Source organism: Cupressus sempervirens, chromosome 2 (assembly GCF_028749045.1).
Source record: "Cupressus sempervirens isolate cs-2001-9-10 chromosome 2, ASM2874904v1, whole genome shotgun sequence".
NCBI classification, from domain to species: Eukaryota; Viridiplantae; Streptophyta; class Pinopsida; order Cupressales; family Cupressaceae; genus Cupressus; species Cupressus sempervirens.
In genome coordinates, this window is record NC_143119.1 from 374,485,238 (window position 1) to 374,507,846 (window position 22,609).

Here is a 22,609-nt window from a genome sequence, read left to right on the forward strand (position 1 = left end):
ATGCAAAAATAAATAACTTAACAAAAAACCCCTTTACACAATACAAATTTAAATATTTGAAAACACAATACAAATATAAATATTTGCAAGGGAAATACAAATATAAAAATTTGCAAAGAGAATAAAAATATAAATATTGGCAAAGACAATACAAATATAAATATTTGCAAAGGCAATACAAATATATATAAAGTCCTCACATAATCCCCGTGGACTTCAAAGGCAAAATGTAAAATGGCAAAGGCATAATAAAAGGTTGAATAGTCATAAAAGGTTTTCATTTCATTGTTTTGCACTTGCTTTTTCGGAGGTTCTGAAAAGTTGGAGAAGAAAATGAGGGTTTTCAGCCACGAACGAGCCGCCATTACAAGGAATTTTGCTCTCCTAGCATGCCATGAAATGCTAGTAAGGGTTTTAATATATGCAAAACATTTGCATTTCCAGTTTTTTCCACAACCTCATATATGGGCTACTTGGTAAAGTGGGATTCTTTTGCTCGCTGGAACTTGGAACCGTCATGACTGGTAGAATAGCTTCTTCGAATATGCTGGCACTATTGATGCCGAGGGCTTTTTTCCTACTGTTATATATATTCCAGCACATTTTTTAACATTTGTCTTTCTACATAAGGGTTTTTATTGATGTCAGAATGAATGTTGGAAGTTGAATTTTGTTCCCATAGAAACCCAAATCGGGTTTGCTTGCCTACAAATTTTATAGTAACTTTATTTAAATAAAACCCAAAACATGGGTTCCACTGCATGCATTTTCACTATCCGCCATTTTGCATTTGCCAGAAGCTTGCTGGAAACATGGATTGAAACTGCCATTTTGAAGAAAAATGTTTATAATGGATTTCCTATTTACTCTTTGCATAATGGGTTTTGTCTCTGTAACTTCTGAGTATTTCTTTTCATCATAATACTGCTGTTGACGTACTTGCTGCTCTTATCATATCTGAACTTGCTGTTTTCCTTCTTTTTCTTTAATATGGGTTGTAACAGCACTTTTAGCATTTAACAAATATTGCTGTAGTTATGGATGTCAGTCTCCATAAAATATAGAACATTTTTTTAACTTGCTGAAAATATGTTTTTTATATTTGAATCTGTCATGGCATCTTCTATGCAGCTGAAGTTGTAGGAGCTTGATTACTTGTTTTAGAAGAATTACTAATCTGAGGCATGAGATTTGCACTAGAAATTGTTGAACATTGAGAAAACTGAAGTAGAACAAACCCCACTGTAGAAATTCTATTATTCAAAACATAACTGTGATGTTTCGTAGAGGATATGCTATTCACTCTTGAATCCACAGATGTCCTCTCAATTGGCCATGAAGCACACTTAGTCTTGAAATCTTTTTGGCTAATTTGAGAGGAGGATACAGTTAAAAGAGACCTTTCAACTTTTCAATAGTTATCAAGACCTGAATTATTACCTCCAAAAGATTTTGCACGCTCCATAATAACCCATGTTGGATCAATCTCAATTTGACTATTAGGCTTCTGTCTATTCTCCTTATGCTAATCGAGAGCAGGAAGAGCACATTCATTGGATCTGTCAATAATCTTATCACTGAAGCAGAAAGGCTTAACATGCTTCACATTCAGGGCAGTATCATTCTCCTGTTGGCAGTGTCCTCCCTAACCCAACACGATATGTATGCGCTATCGAATCACATAAAACACAAAGAAGTAAAAGACTGTCACCCTCTCTGCCATTACATTTAGTAAAGAATACGTCTTGATAGGGATCCTCAACTGCTTCATTGTCATCATCTGGAGGCATATAAACCTTAGAAACCAGTGTAGTTTATCTTGGCTGCTAGCTCTTTGTGAAAGCCATTAATAAATTCCTGTGTACTTCTGTGACCATTTACCCATCTTCTAGCCAGTACGGTAGTCCAAAGGTGCATTTGTTCACTTCTATGTTGATAATATATTAGAGACATGGCAATTTTTATATGTGGATCCACAGATTTGCTTGCTGTAGCAAGTGCATGGGAAATTAATTCTCCACCAAAACATTCTTGGGCATGTTTCCTTTCTCTGCTCTATATGTCAAACACTACTGCTTTGATACAGGCATTTGCTTTGTTTTAAGACAATGACTATATATCTGCTCTTAGTGCCTATTTTCTATCTACAAAACAGTCATCCTTGCATTATATCACTATTTTTTTCTTTTGATATTCGTATTGCTGTTTTGATATTTGAAAGAGTATTTTGTAAAGTTCGAGCACGGGTTCGTGACACTTAGAATACACTTTGCTATTTTTATATATATTCAGAATAGGCAAGATATTGCACGTGTGAGTACATAGTCGTAGATAACCAGTCATTGCTTAGATCATAAAGATCTAATTCCACTTTGTTTCTTCTGCAGGAGAACAAAAACCAGGAGCTTATTGGATTGAGAGCTGAACCAGGAGCAGCAACAAAGGACATTTAACCAGTCAAAGTCTGAAAGGCAATGACTGGTTACCTCTGACTCTACCTGCTTGTGCTATGTTTTTCTTATTTTAAATATGTATAGAAGCAGTAGTCAGACTCACGGCTTGTGTGAGATTTTCATTTTCAGCATTTTCATTCATTTCATACTTTGTAAAAATGAAAATTATATATATCAGTTGTATATTCGAGAAATGAATATTACAAGGACATTCTTTTGTGAAATGAATGACATTTATGTATTTTCCTCGTCTTCATACTTAAAATTTGAGTAACAGGGTTTATTTCTCCAATTTTATCAGCAAATAGAAATTTCAAAGTAAAACAATTTGTTTGTTTAATTTATTACTTTATTAAAAAGAATTTTTTTATTGTATGAATAATGCAGTATTTTTTAAATTTCTCAATTAATCGGAAAAACCTGGTTTTCTTGATCCACATAATTTGGTTATAAGAGATTTATTATGCAGGGTTATATTGAAATTAAACAGAGATCAGTTGTGCCTAGAAATACAGATTTTATGAATGTCTCTTTCAGAATGCAAACAGCACACTTGCTGCTGTTAAACATTGAGGTTTCACAAACAAGTTGGTAATAAAAAACAATAAAACGATTACATCAATTGTTCAATTATTATTATTCATCCCCAGAGTCCATAGATTAGATATTTTTACATAAACATTTTTTGCATTTGCCTAAGTAATGAGACCAACGAATGTGAATACCTTGCAAACTATTTTCACAGCATAATTTCTGCTGCCTTAAATTAATGGATCAGAAACTTTCACTTTTGCAGATGAAAAACACAGCTGGCCTGCTTAAGGATCATTACAGTAGAACTTAAGCATACAATAAACAATTGTGAAACTAAGAGATGTGCTTCAGTCATTATTTTCAATGAGATTCATTAACGCTATGCTACTGATGGGAAATCATTGATTACGTGCAAAACCAATGTAATGGCATTAGTAGCTGTTTACAAACACCCTAAAATAATTTCAAGAAAAAATTGGTCCTTGCTTGTCTACATTTGTTGTTGGACCCCTGATTTATATGGTACATCTTCATAGGAATGAAAAAATCAAGAAATAAATTAAAAAGAGCTATTTAATACATATAGACACAGAAACAATTCTTTTAACGACATTGGGTACCATCTGAATACCCAGGAACTACAGGAAATCATCACAGAGAACCAAAACCTCTCATACAGCATTTAGATTTGCCCACTTCCCAAGATCTGAAGGTTGAGCATAATAATATATTTTGATTTTGTTTGCTAAAGAGAGACCAGATGCTAATGGGGGATAGCTAACAATATTCTCATCTTGTTCTGTTACCTCATCGTAAAAAGCTGTAACATCGCCTAACAATTCAAATGTTATTCTTCGAGCTTGTATTGGTGTTGGAAAATCAAAATAGAATGGTGTCCCTAGTCGAGCTTCAGGCAACCTATATTCCCCAACAGGAACGACAGCATTTGATTCCTGTCAAACCTCAAATCAGTTAGTACATGAATCAGCCTCACTAAACCAAACTAGTACATGAATCAGCCTCACTAAACCAAACTACACCTCCATAAAACAGGAAATATTTAGATGTTCATACAAAATTTGTTTTTAAACTCTAAAAACAGTAAAATCCTGTGACACGAGATAGTTATTGAACCAACTAAATTCTGCTTGAGCACGTAAAACGGTAAAACACAGCATAAAAATGGCATAATTTCTTTGTCCATCAATTTCATAAGGTAATCATTTCTTCTCATGCCAAACCTGCAATATAATATAATCATCTTTTATCAAACACAAAAGACAACCTACAATTTTTTTTAAAAGTTTAAGACCAATGGAATCTTATGTACCCTCCTTGAAGACACGGTAATAAAGGATTTCTATTGATCTATTATAACCTGAAGTATTGTGCAACTTGTGAGTAAATGCAAGGTCAAAAGAGCCAAAAAGAAGTGAATATCATGTCAATTTCAGTCAACTAATCATAATGTGTGCAAATATGGTAATGTGGATAGCATAAAACATAAAATGTGATGCAAAATTTCTCTTGCTTTGGGACGAGGATAGGAGTTGGACAAAGAAAAACAACGGTCACTCCACATAATGAGTCCCAAACCTATAATGATGAAGTCCAATTTTTTCTGTTTTCTTATATATCGTGCCAAGCCAGTGATGCATACAAGGATAGAGTCTCAAAGCAGTTCTAAAATGTTCACTCCGATCATGATATTAATCAAAATACTCAAAGTCAAATGATAAGTGTCACACGAAAGAGTTCCATGACTTCATGCCATTGCAAGCTTTCAAATCAAGTGATCACAATTAGTTCCTTCTAGCGTTAACTCCATTGTCATACTGTCTATCACAAGACCTTAAATAATGATTTCACTTGTATCGAGAATTATTAGATGAAAAGAATGTCAAGTTCTTAATGAAGAATCACTCAAAATCTCTTCATACGGGAGCCCCAAGCCTCATATTTGTTGGTTGCAACACCTGTGAAGGTGTCACAGACTGGTGCAATGGTGTAACAGAGAATAGTCGCCTATGTAAGAGGAGTGAACAAGGTTTAGAGAGGACATTCACTGATTGTAGATCTGGGATATGCAGGCTTGATACAAAAAAATACAATTTAGAAGGAAAAATAAATAAATTAAGGGCGATAAAATAATATTATTCAGTTCCGCATAGACATTAATCAACCGGTGCCTGGAAGGGATGTCGTTTTTTCTCTGACATACATTCACCCTGACAATTATAAAGCAAAATATAAAATGAAATCCAGATGAAATGTAAGCACAGACACTGAAAATATATAGGTCAACATCATATTTAAAAGAGTGATTACTTATTGGCCTACCCGCTGATGAAAAGCGACACATATTAAAAGAGGAATTTATTGTACTAGCAGGGCAGCTAAAAATAGCAGTTCATGTGGAATTTTACAATGATAAAAAAGAGAAGAATGCAAAGCAGGAATGGAATATATGGGAATATGACCCACTACAAGATACTATAAAATAATGAAGAGTGAAATGCCACAGAGATCACCAAGCAGGTAAGTACAAATTCCACGGGTACGAGGAGGAACCTGCCAACCAAACAAGAGGAGGTATATCTTAGTGTTATTAATTTTATATTATTGTTATTATTATTATTATAATATATGGGAGAATCAAAGAATCTAATTTGTATTGGATATTCTTTATAAGGAAGATATAAGAAATGAAATTAATCATGTATCTATGAGCTTGGAGGTTAGAGCATTAATCTATCAGTGGTGCTAATGTGGATCAAGAATTCGCTGAAGAGCATTGCCCTTTGACTACAAGAGATAAGTATTTTCTGATTATTATATCTTGGTAACTACCTTTATTTATATTTTTGTAGTTAATCTCTTATTTGTATTTCTGTGTATTAATGTTTGGTAGCTTCAGTTGGATAAACTCATAAGACTAAACTGAAATTATATAAACATGATGCCAATGCACATACCAAGAAAATATAAGTATGATAAATATCATGTGATTGATATTCCTTGTCAAATCATGCTTCAGATGATATCAAAAGATAACGTCTAATTTGATGGATATATGTTGATATCTTTAAATATGCCATTCCAAGAATATCATATTGAGATGATATCTCTCTATATACTTGAGAGCATAATGTGTTCTATAACAATCCTCCCTACCTAACAGGGAGTGTTACTGTTGTAGCTTTAGTTGGATTGAAATGACCTAAAAATTGATCTTTTATGGTTATTGGTTAATCATCAATTAGACAAACCCTCATATATCTACTTATATATATCATCTAATTGATAATTAATTTATTACCATAGAGACATGTCTCTTCTAAGGATATTTATATAACATTCAAATATGCATTTGGAACACATGGAAATAATCAAAGGTGTTACTACATTTGCAGAAAACGATCCTATAAAGTTAACAGACTTTGGCTTGGGGGATGATCAGAGGCCTCCCTTACATTTAGACATGATTTTGCACTCATTTTGATATTGATCATGATTCATATCATGCTACTCATTGTATTCATGATCATCTTTATGATATTTGAACAATGAATTTTCAATGTTTGATAGAACTAATATAAGTTTATCATCATGTTACCATGTCACTATGTTACTATGTTGAATGTTCAATGGTTCTAGTTCATGTTACAATTTTTCTATGTTTAAGTATGTTAAAGTTAGTAGCGTCGGTCAAGACGAAAGAATGATAAATGTGATAACTATACATGCATTGATTCTTTCAACTACAATGTGACTACAAAAACTTCCACGTTCAAAATCCTCTATCATCTCTTGGTCTCAAACCTGCATCATTAATATGCACTATCCTCAATCTACATTTGATATATATGGATTAGTTTGTTTATCAAACTAATCGGTTTTGTTCGAGACTAATCACTAATCAGTTTGAAACCTCATGTTTATTTCTTATTAATAGTCATGACTTCCCTTTCAAAGGGCTATATATGTCATATCGTTGCAAGAGAATAGTACAACAGAAAACAATCTGCATTAGATACCAGAAATAACAAGAGCTTTTGAATCCAAAATAAAATCCTTATGTCTGAATAGTGTATTAGGACTGTGATCGCTTGAACCAATAAGAGAGGGCAACAAAATCAGTATTCTGCAAGTGAGATTATTGCAGTCTTGATCAAGTTTACCAGAACTTTCACATGGTATCAGAGCCTCATTAAAGAAAATCAGAGGTAAACTTAAGAACTCTGAATACCTATGCTAATAGAGTTCTGCCACACTTCTTTCATTCAAAATGAAAAATCCAATTAGGTTTAAAGATTGCCTTGAGGGAGCCAATAACTTCATAGCATGTAAATTAAGAATCATGATGATATTGGATGAGCACAAAGTAGATTCATATGTGAAAGATAAAAGGTCAGAACCTGCAGATGACCCTGAAAAATCCTAATGGACTGAAAGTAACAAGAAAGCTATGAAATTAATAGTGGATTCTATGAGAGACCACATAGTACATATTCTGGCAAAACAAACAACTGCATACCTTATGTAAAAATCTCAAGAGAACATTTTCAAGATAAATAATATAGGCAGAACCCTTGCACTCAAAACACGGTTGAATCACATAAGTATGAATAAAGGAGAATCTGTGACTGCCTACTTCATGAGAATAATAGAATTGAGGGATCAACTATCAAACACTGGGCATGAGATAGAAAGAAAAGAATTATCCCTTATAGCTCTAAGTGGGTTACCAAACTCATGGGAATCACTCAAGCAAGGCATAAGTGCAAAGTCAAAAATCCAAAAGTTAGTCTGCCTAAGATCTGATTATTTACAAGAAGAAGTGAGGCAATTACCAAAAGGAATAAAAAAAAAATCTATAAACAAAGACCTTGATGTTCTAAATGCTAAACATCAAAAGGAAAAAGGAAAAAGGAAAAAAAGAAAAAAAAAGCCAAAAGGAAGAAACATTTTCATGAAAAGGGAAAGGAAAGAGATGCTTGACAAGTGCAATGCTTTAGATGTGATGAATATGGACATTATGTTGTCAAATGCCCTAATGGACTTAAGAAACAAGCATCCTATGCTAAACTCAGGAAAACAAATACAGAAAAAAATCCTAAGAAGTTCCTATTCTATTCAGCACTATCAAATCATGTATCAAACAACGCCAACACTTGGGTGATTGACAATAGGTCTTCTAGATACATCATTGGATTCCAAGAACATCTGGATAATATGGTTGATAAAATTGAGGAAGAGGTAACCATCGGAGATGAATCAACACATCCCGTAAAAGGAGTGGGGACATGTAACATCAAATTAGATTCTGACATCATTATCCAACTACAAGACATATTGTTTATACTAGGAATTAAAAGAAACCTAGCATCTATATCTGCCCTAGAAGATAATGGATATAGAGTCACTTGCATGAATGGAAAAGTCTTGGCACGACCAAAGAATGCTACATTTAAGAAGGTTAAAACAATGGGTGTTGGACAAAGATACTTATACAAACTCTACACTAAGTCAAAACAAGGACTCATCCATGAAACCCATGATTCCAATAAAATCTGGCATAGAAGATTAGGACATATACATTTCCGAGCTCTAACATCTATGGAAAAATTAGTAATAGGACTACCCAAACTAAATGCAATCCATAACGGAACACGTAAGGGTTGTGCATTAGGGAAGAACACTAAAGGATCTTTCCAAAATAGCTTAAGCAAATTGAAAATGCATTAGATCTAATCCATTCTTTATGTGGACCTATATCAACTCATCAATGGGAGCGTCTCTATACTATGTGATTCTTGAGGATGACTTCCCCACAAAGATCTGAATCTACTTCCTCGAATGCTAAGAAAGGGTCCTTGGGAAATTCAAAGAATTCAAGTACCTAACAGAAAACTCATTTGGAAAGAAAGTTTAAGCCCTGAGAACTGATAATGGGAAATATTTCACTTCCGAAATCTTTATAGAGTTATGTATTAATGTTGGGATTAAGAGGGAGTTCATTGTACCCTATAATCCTCAACAAAATGGGGTAGCTGAGAAGAAAAACAGGACCATTGTGGAAGCAGCAAAGTCAATGATGTATGACCAAAATCTTGACACTTCATTTTGGGCAGAAGCATCAAGAACAACTGTCTACATACAAAATAAATGTCCTCACTCACATCTTGATTATAAGACACTAGACCTTTACCGAGATAAATCCTAATATAAGCCACCTTAGGATATTTGGATGTCCACTGTATATACATATACCTAAAGAGAAAAGGAAAAAATTAGAACCTTCCAGGAGAAAAGGGATTTTTGTAGGTTACAATGAAACTTCTAAAGGCTATAGAATTTACCTACCTGATCAAGGCCAAGTAGAGCTAAGCAGAGATGTCATTTTCAAGGAAGAAATTACATTTAAAAGGTCTAAGGGCTCATATCAACTAGAAATTCAAGACTCTCCTCAATACATGGAGGAAGATCCTAACTTTGAGACTTAAAGGGAGCAATCAAAAGAAAAACTAAATGAAAACCTCTATCCTGAGATTTAGAGGGAGCAAAATCCTAATGTTAACAAGAGGAAACAACCACTTTGGGCAAGAAAAGTTGTTGATGAAGCAGAAAACTGCGCTGCACCAAAAGGCACTTTTAGAGAGAGTAAGAGGCCAAATATATTATCCAAATACGTGGCACTAATGAATGAGATTTCAAATTCAAAACCTACTAGTGTAAAAGAAGCTCTTAAACACCAAGTATGGAAATATGCCATGACAGAAGAATATCAATTCATTCTAAAAAATGATGTGTGGGACATAATACCTAGACCTGAAAGGAAATCTGTTGTTTCCTCTAAATGGCTCTTCAAATTAAACATCTTGCAAACAGCAGTATAGAGAATTGTAAGGCACGTTTTGTTGCAAGAGGTTTCTCACAATAAAGGGGAATTGATTATGAGGAGACATTTGCACCACTTGCCAGATATACATCTGTTAGAGTGATTTTAGCCATTACTGCAGCAACGGGTTGGAAAGTACACCAAATGGATGTAAAGCCGACATTTATGAACGCAACTATTGAAGAGGAAGTCTATCTAGAACAACCCAACAGATTTGTGATTTATGAAGCAACATCCCATGCATGTAAATTGATGAAAGCCGTATATGGGCTTAAATAGGCTCCTAGAGCCTAGTACGAGAGAATTGACAAATACCTTATAGGAATAGGTTTCTCTAAGAATGAAGCTGATCCAAATCTCTACTTTAAAGTTATTGGAGGTGATATGTTGATATTATTCTATATATTGATGACCTACTGGTCATAGGAGAAGATCACCTAATTGCTCAATGCAAGAAGGATTTGGCTTCAGAATTTGATATAAAGGATCTAGTCTCCTACACTACTTTATGGGATTGGAAGTCTAGTAGAAACCTGATGGTGTCCTACTAAATCAAGGGAAATATACTATTGACATTTTGAAAAGGTTCGAAATGTTGAACTGTAGACCTATGTCCACACCAATCGAAACAAACCTACATAAGTTGAAGGAAGCAGCAACTGAATCCATATTTGCAGATCCTACTCTATATAGACAAATCATTGTACTTTATTAAGCTAACATTATGTATGCAATGAATTTCTTGAGTCAATTTATGTGTGAACCATATGAAATACACCTTGTTGTTGCTAAACACATTTTTAGGTTCATACAAGGTACTATTGGAAGTGGACTCAAATATAACAATGTTGATCTAGAATTACATGGATACTTAGATTGAGATTGGGCCGAAAGTGTGATTGATCATAAGAGCACGTTTAGATGTTTTAGTTTGGGATCAGCCATGATCTCTTGGAAGAGCAAGAAATAGTCTTCATTAGCACAAAGTTATACTGAAGCCGAATACATTGCAGACATCGTGGGAGCTAGAGAAGCAGTATGGCTTGGAAAATTGATTGTGGGACTGTTTGGAAAGTCCTTGAAACCTACTACTATTCATTGCGACAATCAAAGTTGCATCAAGCCCTCAGTTAATCTTGGTTTCCATGATCAATCCAAGCATATAGAAATCCCTCATCACTACTTGAGGGATATGGTTGAAAGGAAAGCAATTCACTTAGAATATATTTGCTACAAACTCTTCCAGGTTCAAAATTCTCTATCATCTCTTGGTCTCGAACATGCATCATTACTATGCATTATCGTCAATCTGCATTTGATATATATATATGGATTAGTTTGTTTATCAAACTATTGGTTAAGTTTGAGACTAATCACAAATCAGTTTGAAACGTCATGCCTATTGCTTATCAATAGTCATGACTTCCCTTTCAAAGGGCTATATATGTGATATCGTTGCAAGAGAATAGTACAATAGAAAATATAGAATCGTTCTATATCTGCATCAGATATCAGAAATAACAAGAGCTTTTGAATCCAGAATAAAATCCACAAGTCTGAATAGTGTATTAGGACTGTGATTGCCTGAACCAATAAGAGAGGACAACAATTTCAGTATTCTGCAAGTGTGATTATTGCAGTCTTCATTCAATTTACCAGAACTTTCACAAAGTATTTCAAGAACTAATTTGGTATGTTTTATTGAAACATCATTTCATATTTAGCACTTGTGTAGTATGCAGCACCACCCTCCTCCCTTCCCCCCTCGCATTCCTGAAATTGAGGCCCTTTGTCTTCCTATACCCAAACTCATCTTGGCATCCACCCATCCCAACATACCCCCACACTGGCATACACTAATGTTTTTCTTTTCTTTTCTTTTATAGGTAATGGGCCAAAGCCTAGAGTATTTATTATTATTATTTGTTGAAATTAATTAGTATTATGTGTTAAGCTTGAGTAGACTCAAAGCCAAGACCTCCCACATGAAAGGCTCACAATTTACCGTTGTGTTGTAGGCTCTTGCCTGCTACACTAATATTTTTCAATCACAAAATACAGAAAAAATCAATTCCTAGAAAATTTGCTTGGATCCTAGTTCTCAACAACTCGTATTTTTTTTCCATAATCCTAGGCCCTCCCATGAAAGTTTCAGATCCAAACCCACTCTAATACCATGAAACTTTAGAAAAAGGAATTTGATTGTATTAAGTTATTAACAAATCACACAAATAAATAGAGTTTACAAATGGTGTAAAAAGTAAAAGAAAAGTTGTCTAAATAAATACAATGTCTAAGAATAGAACAGATTAAGAAAACTAAAATAAAGCCTAAATGACCATTAATTAGGATTCTAGAATAACAAGCTAAATATAGTAAGAACCTAGGCTACTAAAAATATTCTAGTAAGAAAGCATCCAACAAGTAAGTGTAGAGATAATAAACAGCAACTTCAATATGAGTAACATACAAAGTGATATATATCATCAAAGATAACCTTCATGAATGTATGAGACGAATATCAACTCTGAATAATCTGTATCCATCATGTTTGTGCAACAAGGATAATTTATTAAGATTGTATGGGTGGCAAATACAAGGAGATGACTGATGAGCTCAGGCATCATGAGATAATCAGATCGAGCTCATCATTTGGTGGTTGTCAAGAAATGTATCTTTTTGACTGCATACACATCAAATACAAGATCCACATAAGCAGCATCACAAATAATACACATCAACCAATTATTATGCCATGAGAAGGCACAGCAAGGCTAACAAGAACGTCACTAATAACAACAAACAAGACCATTGACTTATGGAGAGAGTTTGCACTGGCAGTTTGTGTAGCACATCAGCAACTTATATATAATATCGATTAAAGGATTGATAGTTGTAAACAATGTAAGCAACGACTCAAGTTAATGTGGCCACCTTTAGCCTTACTGTCAACAAGATAATTGACTTAAGAGTTTAGACTAATCAATTGATTAAGTCAATAATATCAGTAAATAGCTAAATCACCAAATAACGACTTATTAATACTCATAAAACATATGGCATCAATCACAAGTAAAGGACTAGTGTGTTATTATGGAATAGTGCAATGATATGAGTGACTACTGTGTGATAAAAGAAATATGATTAGTTATGAAGGAAGATGATTATAAAAGGATATGGCATATGCCTTATCACTCCAAAGTCCAAACACACGGCATATGAAGGCAGTCCCATCATTCATCGAAGGATCAATAAAGAGAGGGAATCACAGATTGACATGATCAGAGAATTATTATTTATTTCTGATGAATGAATCAGAGATTATGAAATACCTTGATATTCATTATCAGGAAAAGATCATTATATTAACATCAAATTGGTGTGGACTATTTATGAATCAAATACTGATTTACAGAATATAATATCAGAATTTTATTAGGAATTAAGAGCCATTATATATATATAGTCTATTCTTTAATCACTCGCTACTACCCTTAAGATGACAGATTGGTTTTGTCAAGGAAAGGCAGAGTAAAACCCCACAAGGTAGCAGAATTACAAGATGAGTAAGGACATGCATTTCCTATGCCTTGAGGTAATGTTCCAAGATGGGTATAAACATGCATTCCTAATGCCTTGAGAAAGCCTACTTCGAGATTGATGTACAAGTGCCCTAAGAACGAGTAAATCACCATACATTGATGTTTAACAGAAGCAAGGAATTAGGGCTTAAGCATGTATAATGATTTGGCAACTGTTTCTTGATTCTATCTAAATTTAAATGCATAGTGATGCATGTTCACTTTTCAGGAATTGGCAGCCTCCTAGTAGGGAGTGTTACAAATTGCCATTTCTAAATGCAATCCAAACCCTGGTTGGGGATTTTAGCATGAATCTAGTCCTAGTTGGGGACATTAAAAATGGTAAAAAAGATTGTATCCTGTCATCCAGCAGGGGAAAGATAAATAGATGAGGAGGAATCTAATAATGTGTGTTACCGCAAATACATCATGTATGCTTTGTATTCTCAAGTGTATCTAGGAGTGAATCAAAAAATATGAACTTGAGGCATGCTATCATGCAAACAAGGTTTTGTAAAAAGCAATTACCACCACTATGAGATGGCCCAGATTATTTTTGTTTGGAAGATGAGAGAAAATTTGTCTTAAATTGGTATTTGACCCCTTCTACATCTTGAAAGATCCCCAATCCCGGTGACCTTGGAAATTGATGTTTGTTTCAAAATTCTAGGCTTTGACCAGAATTTTGTACCTCTGAATAGACTTAATAGAATTCTGATTTCTTTTTGGTTTTTTCTCGTTTTCAAGTTTTTAGGTGTTTTTGAAGATATTTGCAAGTAAATAACAAATAACAAATTACTTCAAACTAAGAATGATGAGTAGCATTCATATATTGAAAACACTTAACAATCTGGAAATGATTCAAATCGTACCAAGCATAATATTCAGATTTTTGCAGTCAAAGAAATAAATATATCAAATGGATTTGCTGCTGTCTACAATGAACCTAACACCAGTTGTAGAGGGTTTTACAATCACAAAAGATGGAGAGCTTGCTGCCACAAACCCCTGTACAATCTCCAAACTACAAAACGTGGCTACTAATAAAGAATGGCGCCCACAATACAAGCCTGAGCTGCCTCTGGAAGAAACACCCAAGCTGGAATAGGCTGGCTGTCTAGCTGAATGTGATGTTTCCTTCTAATAAATGGTGCTATGAAGAATGTCGATTCTTACCACAGAGAATAGTACCTTCCAACTCCAATATTGAATCACCAAATCCTTGTTGAGGTTTGCGTCCCAACACTCCAAACTTAGGGTTTTCGTCCCAAGCCTCTAAATTGCTCAACTAAAGCAATTTCCAATTTCACAGGTTTCAAATGTCAAAAGATACTCCACAATTAGGTCTTCATCTCCTTTTAACTCCTCCCAAGTGCAAATCAAACCCTAAATGAGAATTACACTTTGCACTTTATAATAAAATAACATTTTCCCAAATAAAGACATCCAAGCTATAGGAAAAGCATTACTTTATTAAAATGTCATAATTCAAAGCGCCAAAAGGTCTCTAGATAGTGAAAATAGTTTATAATAATTCAAGACCTTTCCAACGAGCTATAACACAAGGGCACATCTAACCAAACAAAGCCATATTCCCCTTATTAATCTGAAATGGCTATATAAATAGCCTTATTATAAATTATTTAGATGCTAAATTAGGAAATATTTAAATATATTAAAATATTCCCCAGTTTGCCTCTGAAAGTCCAAACCAACCAAATAAATGTGAAACTAGCCATGTCACCTGTTCGTTACTAATACCAAACGAGATGGGTCAACTGGCAATCCCTTCCCTATAATCTAGAGATGCTCCTAGAAACTAGGGAACACACCCTGTCATCCTCGAACTGAAACCATGGAATGGTCTCGTGGAACCTCACACCTAGAAATTGCCACATCCTCCTAAAATGTAGGGATACCCCCTAAAATCAAGGAACTGCACCCAACTAGCTCCCGAGTACCTGTAAAGTCAAGCCTGGTCACTGAATATCTTGTATGAGTCTCTATCCACAACTACTAGCCTACGAGACCCCTATGATAGGCTAACTCACATAACTCTGCTAGTCAGACTAAAGAGGGGACATGACACATCTTGACCATGTAATGATGCCAACTTCATTGTTTGTACTAGATAAGTACTTATCAGTTGTAATATTGCAACTAAGCAAACAAAATTAGGCCACATTTTGGGGTTTGTGACATCAATCTTATCATAGATTATAAGATAATCTTACACATGTGCTACATAAAATGCCTACTAATGGAAATTAATAACATAAGAAGTAATGTCAAAAGAGATTTTCTCCAAAATAAAATCAACTAGGGTCAAGGACAAACTTGAAATAGTGATTTACATGATATTTCATAGTTTAAAAAACAGCAAAATATCACCAAAATTGCGATATTTTGCGAACTGCCAAGCTAAATGATTAAATTGCTCATAATACGGCCTACAATTTTTTCATAAAAGCACTGCAATTTTTTTTGCAAAAACTGCCAAATCGCACGCAAAAAGAAGTCAAAACACGGAGGGAAAAATAACAAAAACGTTGACCAAAAGTATATTTTAAAAAATGGCAAAGTCAGCCTGCAGAAGTTAGGGTTTTTGAAGGGAAAGGCTATAGCGGCAGAAAGCCAAAAACCATTGATGAAAAGACCACTTCTTCTCATCAAGCCAAGTGTTTATTGCTGTTCATGTATCTTCCAAATGATAAAAATTAAAATAATAGTTCTTAAGTTATCGATTACACTAGGAGTAGGCGATAAGGATTTTCCAATTACAAATTTTTCTCTATTGTTTTGTTTTAAAAAAAAGATTTTATTAATATGTTTATAATTTATATGTTAGACTTTTTATACTAGTTTTTTAAGGATTTTGTTAACATGTTTATAAATTTATAGCAATTTAAGTATTGTGTTTTATAAAATACATAGTATTTTTAATTTTACAATAATAACATTCATTGTTTATTATTGTGTATTATAAAATCTATATTGCAAATGTTGTATTTAGTATGCAGTAGTTAAAATTTAACACTATGATTAAAATTCATAGTTTTTAAAGAATATTTTAATAAATTGTATATTTTCAAATGTTCAATAAAAGTGCCGATTTATTCACCGAGTTTTTGCCGATTCCAAGTTTTTCAAAATTTTTGGGTCGGCCGAAATATTGCCAATACCAAGTTTTTAAACTATGGTCTATCCTAATATGACAATACCCACAATGTGAGAAAAAGGTTTGTCAAAGTTGTAACAATGTTTATTGTAAAGTATCTTAAACTAATTTATATGGTACCTTGTCTTCTTTCTTGTTCTATGTATTGCTTTCGTTTCTTCTTTGCCACCATTTGGTGCTTCTGCTTTGGCCAGCTCTTCTATTTGTATGCTCAGTCCCATAAACCTTGTTGGTTTTTTGTGGACATTAATATTATCTTATCTTATCATATCTCATTTTTTATTTTGTGATGCACAATCCCAAATTTAGTGCAATATACTTCTATTATAAAATGTTTCATTTTCAAATTTGAAAAGCTTATTTGCAAATCTGCTATTATTTTATCAGGCCAACAAGTGAGATATCTGTTAACAGAAGAGAATCCATATAAAAAATGAATTATACACAGGCTTGCACAAGCTGGTTCATTTCACAAGTTAAATGAAATTCAAGCATGTCCATTTTGCAAGGAAAAGGTGTCATAAAAATGTTCGATTCAGAATAAAAAAGCATCATAAGTCATGAAATGAAATTTCTCATTAATTTGTTCTTACCTGCAGAGCTGACACATGAATAAATAGCACAGGTGGATTAGTCAGCACAGATTCAACAGAGTTGAGAAAGTTCCCAATATAAGTTTTCTCTGAACAAATGGGGGAATGATTTTTGAAAGGCTTAACAACAGATAAAGCATCCAAACGGAAACCAGCTATTGTAGGAGCCATTTGAGATATGTATTGTTCCAACACACGGTCACCATCACACAGCCTTTCAGCTTCAGTTTGAACCTGAATCATATATAGATAACAAGAATTTACATTTTCTCCAAGTAAAAGGATGTAAACCAAATCAAAGTGTACGAGAACAATAGCAGCACACATACTTTGAAACGGCTGAGTTGGGAAGGTCTTTCTATCAGACTCCTCAATCTCATCTTTTCTGAGGACTGGAGTGAGGAATCAGATCTCAAATCATCTCGTAAATGCTTTCCCACCACAAGAATTCTTTTTGCATGAATGTATGGGGCTACTGAAACTTGGCCTCCAAAGGAGGCTCTTCGACTTGGTGCCAAGGATGTGCTTCCTTCAAGAGATAATAGATCAAAATTTGGTTGTATAGAACTAACTGATGATGATCCAGATCTCCGAAGACTGAGCTTCATCCAAATAATTCGACACTTCACGGGATTTCTAAAACTGAACATCAAATGCCGAGGAGCATTGCCATTTCTATCCATATTTTCTGGTCCATACAAATGTGATGAGGATGCGACAGCAGAGCGAACGTCCCATTTTCCTATAAAAGTGCGCTCTTCTTCCATGACCATGTTGCTGCACCACAGTTGTACCTGCACATGAGTTAATAGTAAATTTCAACAAAACTCTTGCTGGAATATAATGCAACTCTTCCTCATTTAACCTAATTATGTAAAGAAAGAGACTTCTCAATATTTGTTTAAATAACAATTAAAGCAAACATTCAAGAAGGAATTATACATTTTCCCAAAATATAGATTTTCACAAATTGCATATGATATAGTCAAGAATAAATGCAACAAATGAAATTTAAATGTGCATATCTAGGCACTAAAAAGCATTCAGAAACAAAATAACATTCAAAAACATGAAGATACCAGTTCACAGGAGAAACTGCAGCAAGTTAAAATGTAAAGTGAAGTGCTCGAGCAAGAAAGAATTTGGAGATATTTTTGCTCAGAAGAAGCCAACAAGGGGAATGGATCCTTGTATGAAATGAGAATTCAGGAAAAAATCTCATTCAAAGCGTAGCTAATATACAAGAATCATGCAGAAGCACTGAAATTGGGTCAGAGGACCTGCCAGTAAAACAAGAGGACCTAAATGCCAAATCATTTTACAAATCATTTTTGATAGGAAGCACAACAATTCCATACAGGAGGTGGAAAAGGAATGTGGAGCATTCATCGACACTACAGATAATATAATGGTTCCAACAACTAACTCTTCCAAGATGTTCTAACTGCAGTACTCCAATTCAAAGCAAAAAGTTCAATCACAATTACTTGTCAGAATTCCAAAACTAAATAAATAGGATAATGACTGTGGATTGCAGCCTGTCATTGAGGGATCAGTAAAGAATAAAGATTTCTCCTTTCATCTTTGTCACTGGCTAAAGCCCCAGGGATTCATGGATAAGAAGCCTTTTATTATTATTATTATTTTTGCAAATGCCAAATATACCTTACTGGATTTCATCAAAGGATCTCATCAGAATCTTTAAGAAAAGGCTCAGACAGTGAATCCTATATAGACCCTGTCTCTCATCCCAAAGTAGCACAGTTGGAAAAATTAAAGCAATATAGATTATAGACCAATTGAAATATGCAGTATGTCTATAAAATACTGTCAAAAATGATTGTGTCATGCCTCAAGCCAGTACTATTAAATCCAATCCTAGAAACTCAAGACAGACCATTTCAAATATCATTGTCCACTACACTCTCTCCAGCCACAAAAAAGACCAAGAATCAGATAGCTATACATAAAGCATTTTGCTAATGTGGTTAGACTCTAGAGTTAATCCAACATACTCTTCAGGACTTGGGATTCAATCTGTTGGTAATTATAAGCAATCAAATTACAACTCAATCTGTTGGTAATTGCTCGAATAAGCAATCAAATTACAACTTCCCATAATCTCAATCTCTGTAGTATCCCTTTTGGGATATTCCAAATTATCCCTTTAAACAATAATATTTTCTCAAAATGACAACTTTATAAAATATAAAAATTTAGATCAATTAAACATTGTGATTTCTCCTTAAGTACTTACAAATCTGCTGAATCAGAGGTTTTCATCACTACCTCAACAGTAAAAATAGGTTGTCATCCTTAGCTTGCCCAAGAGCATGAAAGGGATTTTATCCTCCCAACTCTTAGCTGATCTTGTAGGGTTTTTGTCCTTAATCAAAAATTGGGCTTTCATCCGAATATGGTAAGAGCATGAAAGGATCTTCATCCTTACAATTCCCATGGACTTAAAAGGGACTTTTTCCTTCATATTTGCAAGACACTAGCTCGAATTCAAAACTGATAACTTGATGTATTTGCTGACTATTGTTGGTTTGATCTTTTTTATGAATTGCCACTAAATGTTTTTAATGAATTGACATATAGTGAACTACTCCTATTCTAGACCAAAAAATTTTGCCCTTTTGGATTTCTTTTACCACTGCCATTATGTCAAACATTTTACATGCATTATAAAATATAGTCCCTATCATCGTTTTTTCAAGTTTGCAATAGTATTTGTGGAGTTCATGGATTAAAAGGATTGTTTTGAAATGTAATGCCATAAATACAAGTGATGTCATCTTATTTGTTCATTAAACCATTTTTTTCTACAAGTTTTCTTCCTCTACAAGTTTCTACCTGACCTCTCTTCTCATTTGCCCATAAAATATTATAATTTTTTCATTGGTGCATCTTATCAAGTGGTTAAGCCTGATCTACTTTCTCTTTGGGCCATGAAGGCAACGTAATTTTTTTATTGGTCTACATGGTGGTGCTTAATCGTAATTGAGTGAGCATTTAATATTTATAGTTATGTAAACCCTAATTGCGACTTATGCAGTTTAATCCTGACCCTTGATTTCAAAGCAATCTTGGCCACTCATTGTACTGGGAACTACTACAAAAGGCCAAGGCCTCGGCAATTGTAACTCATTATTTTTAGGGTAGAATAGGAAAAGTCATGTTGGAAGATTGTTGCCAAAGTACTAAGAAAATTGTTCTCTATTCATGGTTGTTCTTGCATGGTGAATATTTATGTCCATTTTGTTCTTTGAATCTCTCACTTAGATTAGGATTTTATTTCATGTAAAGTAAAAGAAGTACATGAATGGAAGATATTGTTGAAGGGTGATTAATGTGGAGCTAGTGATTGTGCCTATTGGTACTTGTTGATGGTAAGTAACAAAGCAAGATTCGTCTGGACCTAAATTGCAAGTATTTAACTTCTATTGGAGATGTTCATTTAGATTGTGCCTTCATAGGGTATTTGGGTGAATATTGACAATGTGAGAATCACTCCCACATCCTCAGAAGCTAGCACCCTCCTATGCCTAGCTGACACATCGAAGCAAGGATTGGTTGGAAACTAACCCCATCATCAACATTGTCTTGTATACTTAGAGTTGGATAGTTCTTACTACCTTGTAGTTTATTTGGTTGGAACTTTCTGAAAATGTTTCAGTAGTTGATATCAATTAAATGAATAAAGTAAGCCCCTTGTGATAACCAGCATATCACATAATTATAACTGAGTGAAAGTCCATGAATAAGAAGGAACCTTGAGGTTGTCTCATTTGATCACACAATTCATCGAATTGTTTATCATATGAGCATCCTTATTCAAGAGACAGTTGGAAATTTGGTATTTAATCCTGGAAACGAAGTCTTTGACTTTATATTTTGTAGTGGAACAAAACTCACATCAACAAGCAATAGGCAATTGAAGACAATACTTGTAAATATCTTTTATGGAATCCTTTATCTAATTGATCATCCTGAATAATCTTTGTTTACCATCGGTACATTTCTTCTCAATAGATGTTTTTGACCATGCAGTAATTTGCACCATATAGCAGCAATCATCCTTCAACAACCTTTATCAATTCAAGAGGAACCAAACCAAATACATCAAAAACAATTATCTTTTTACTAATCAGCATATGCTATATCTCTGTCTTGCTCACCGGAGAGCAACAAACCACATATTATTGATTATGTCAAACTCCCCATCCTCTAACATAGAGTGAATCACATGAGAATCCTCAAGATCAGATTCTAATGGAGAAACTGCATCCCTTTTCATCTCGTCTTCTTTCTCATTCCTTTCCTTCTCTTCCTCAAACTCTTCTTCATCCTTTGAAACTGTAACAATCTCTTTTCCTTTATCACTCATTCATCTCCTTTTAGGTTTCGGAAGGGAACCACCTAAAGAAACATCCAAACTTTTCTAACTAAAGGAGGAACCCTTCTCAACAAGGCTCATGGGCAGAATACTAGATACGGAACAAATATTCATCATTGCTAATGAGTATTGTGTGACCAAGAGAAAGAGGAAATAATGATGACATTCAATATTCATTTATATGCATCTTCTTTGTTTTTCAGAAACCCTAGGTATTTGTAGATTTGTTTTTTGATAAGGATGTTCAATGTCCACTCCAATTTTTTTGTAGCCAGCAAATATCTCAAGAAATAGCATACTAAACTCATAACCAAAGAGCCAAACCAAAATCTATAACCATCTTTGAATGTCAGCTTGACATCAAAAAAAAGTATCGACTAACAGTTTAAAAAGATACAGTGAACACCTTCCCTAACCATTTCAGTAGTAATATAGACTACTATAACAAATGTAGCACCATCCTGATTTTGAGGTAAATTTTGTAAGATATGCCATAGGCAACATACCTCTCCATCGGATCTTCAAGTGTGTTTATCAAGAGTGTGTGTTAATCACAAACGGTACCAGTCAATTCCTGCACTTCCCTACACCTTATCCCTAGAAGGTTCATAATACTGCCAACCTCATGATATCTTCAATGTTACATCCCAAATTTTTTATCTTTTAAAATCATGTCATAGTCGTTGTAATTAAAATCATGTCATAGTCGTTGTAATGGTTAGTTAGATACTCTTGGATATCATGATCTTGTGAAATGGAAGTTAAGATTTACTGAATTGATTCGTGTGAAATGACTTGTTAGTTGATTTCTGCTATGTTGACAAAAATGAATGCTTATATTTTGATATAAAGACTAGTGATGGTTAGCCATTGTGACAGTTATCAATTATTCTGTTTTATCGATATTTCAACTTAAGTGGAGGAACATGTTATTATCGTGGAAAATGAAATTTTGGTTGTAGAAGAAGAC

General features: G+C 34.0%; 1 protein-coding gene and 1 long non-coding RNA gene across 2 annotated transcripts in view; one reads left to right on the forward strand and one right to left on the reverse strand.

Annotated features, from left to right (window-relative positions):
* Positions 1 to 233: 233 nt before the first annotated feature.
* Positions 234 to 2,780, forward strand: LOC149572698 (uncharacterized). The gene is made up of 2 exons (XR_016359951.1): positions 234 to 524; positions 2,388 to 2,780. It is a non-coding gene; the product is annotated as an uncharacterized LOC149572698 (long non-coding RNA).
* A 595-nt stretch (positions 2,781 to 3,375) lies between these two features.
* The window catches only part of SAC9 (sacI homology domain-containing protein / WW domain-containing protein), a 246,422-nt gene continuing 227,188 nt past the window's right edge, over positions 3,376 to 22,609 (reverse strand). The window contains exons 12-14 of the mRNA XM_089813780.1: positions 17,570 to 18,034; positions 17,241 to 17,474; positions 3,376 to 3,940 (exon numbers count right to left, since the gene is read on the reverse strand). Of these exons, the coding sequence (XP_089669906.1) occupies positions 3,659 to 3,940; positions 17,241 to 17,474; positions 17,570 to 18,034 (981 nt within the window). The 3' untranslated portion in view covers positions 3,376 to 3,658. The remainder of the gene's footprint in view (positions 3,941 to 17,240; positions 17,475 to 17,569; positions 18,035 to 22,609) is intronic.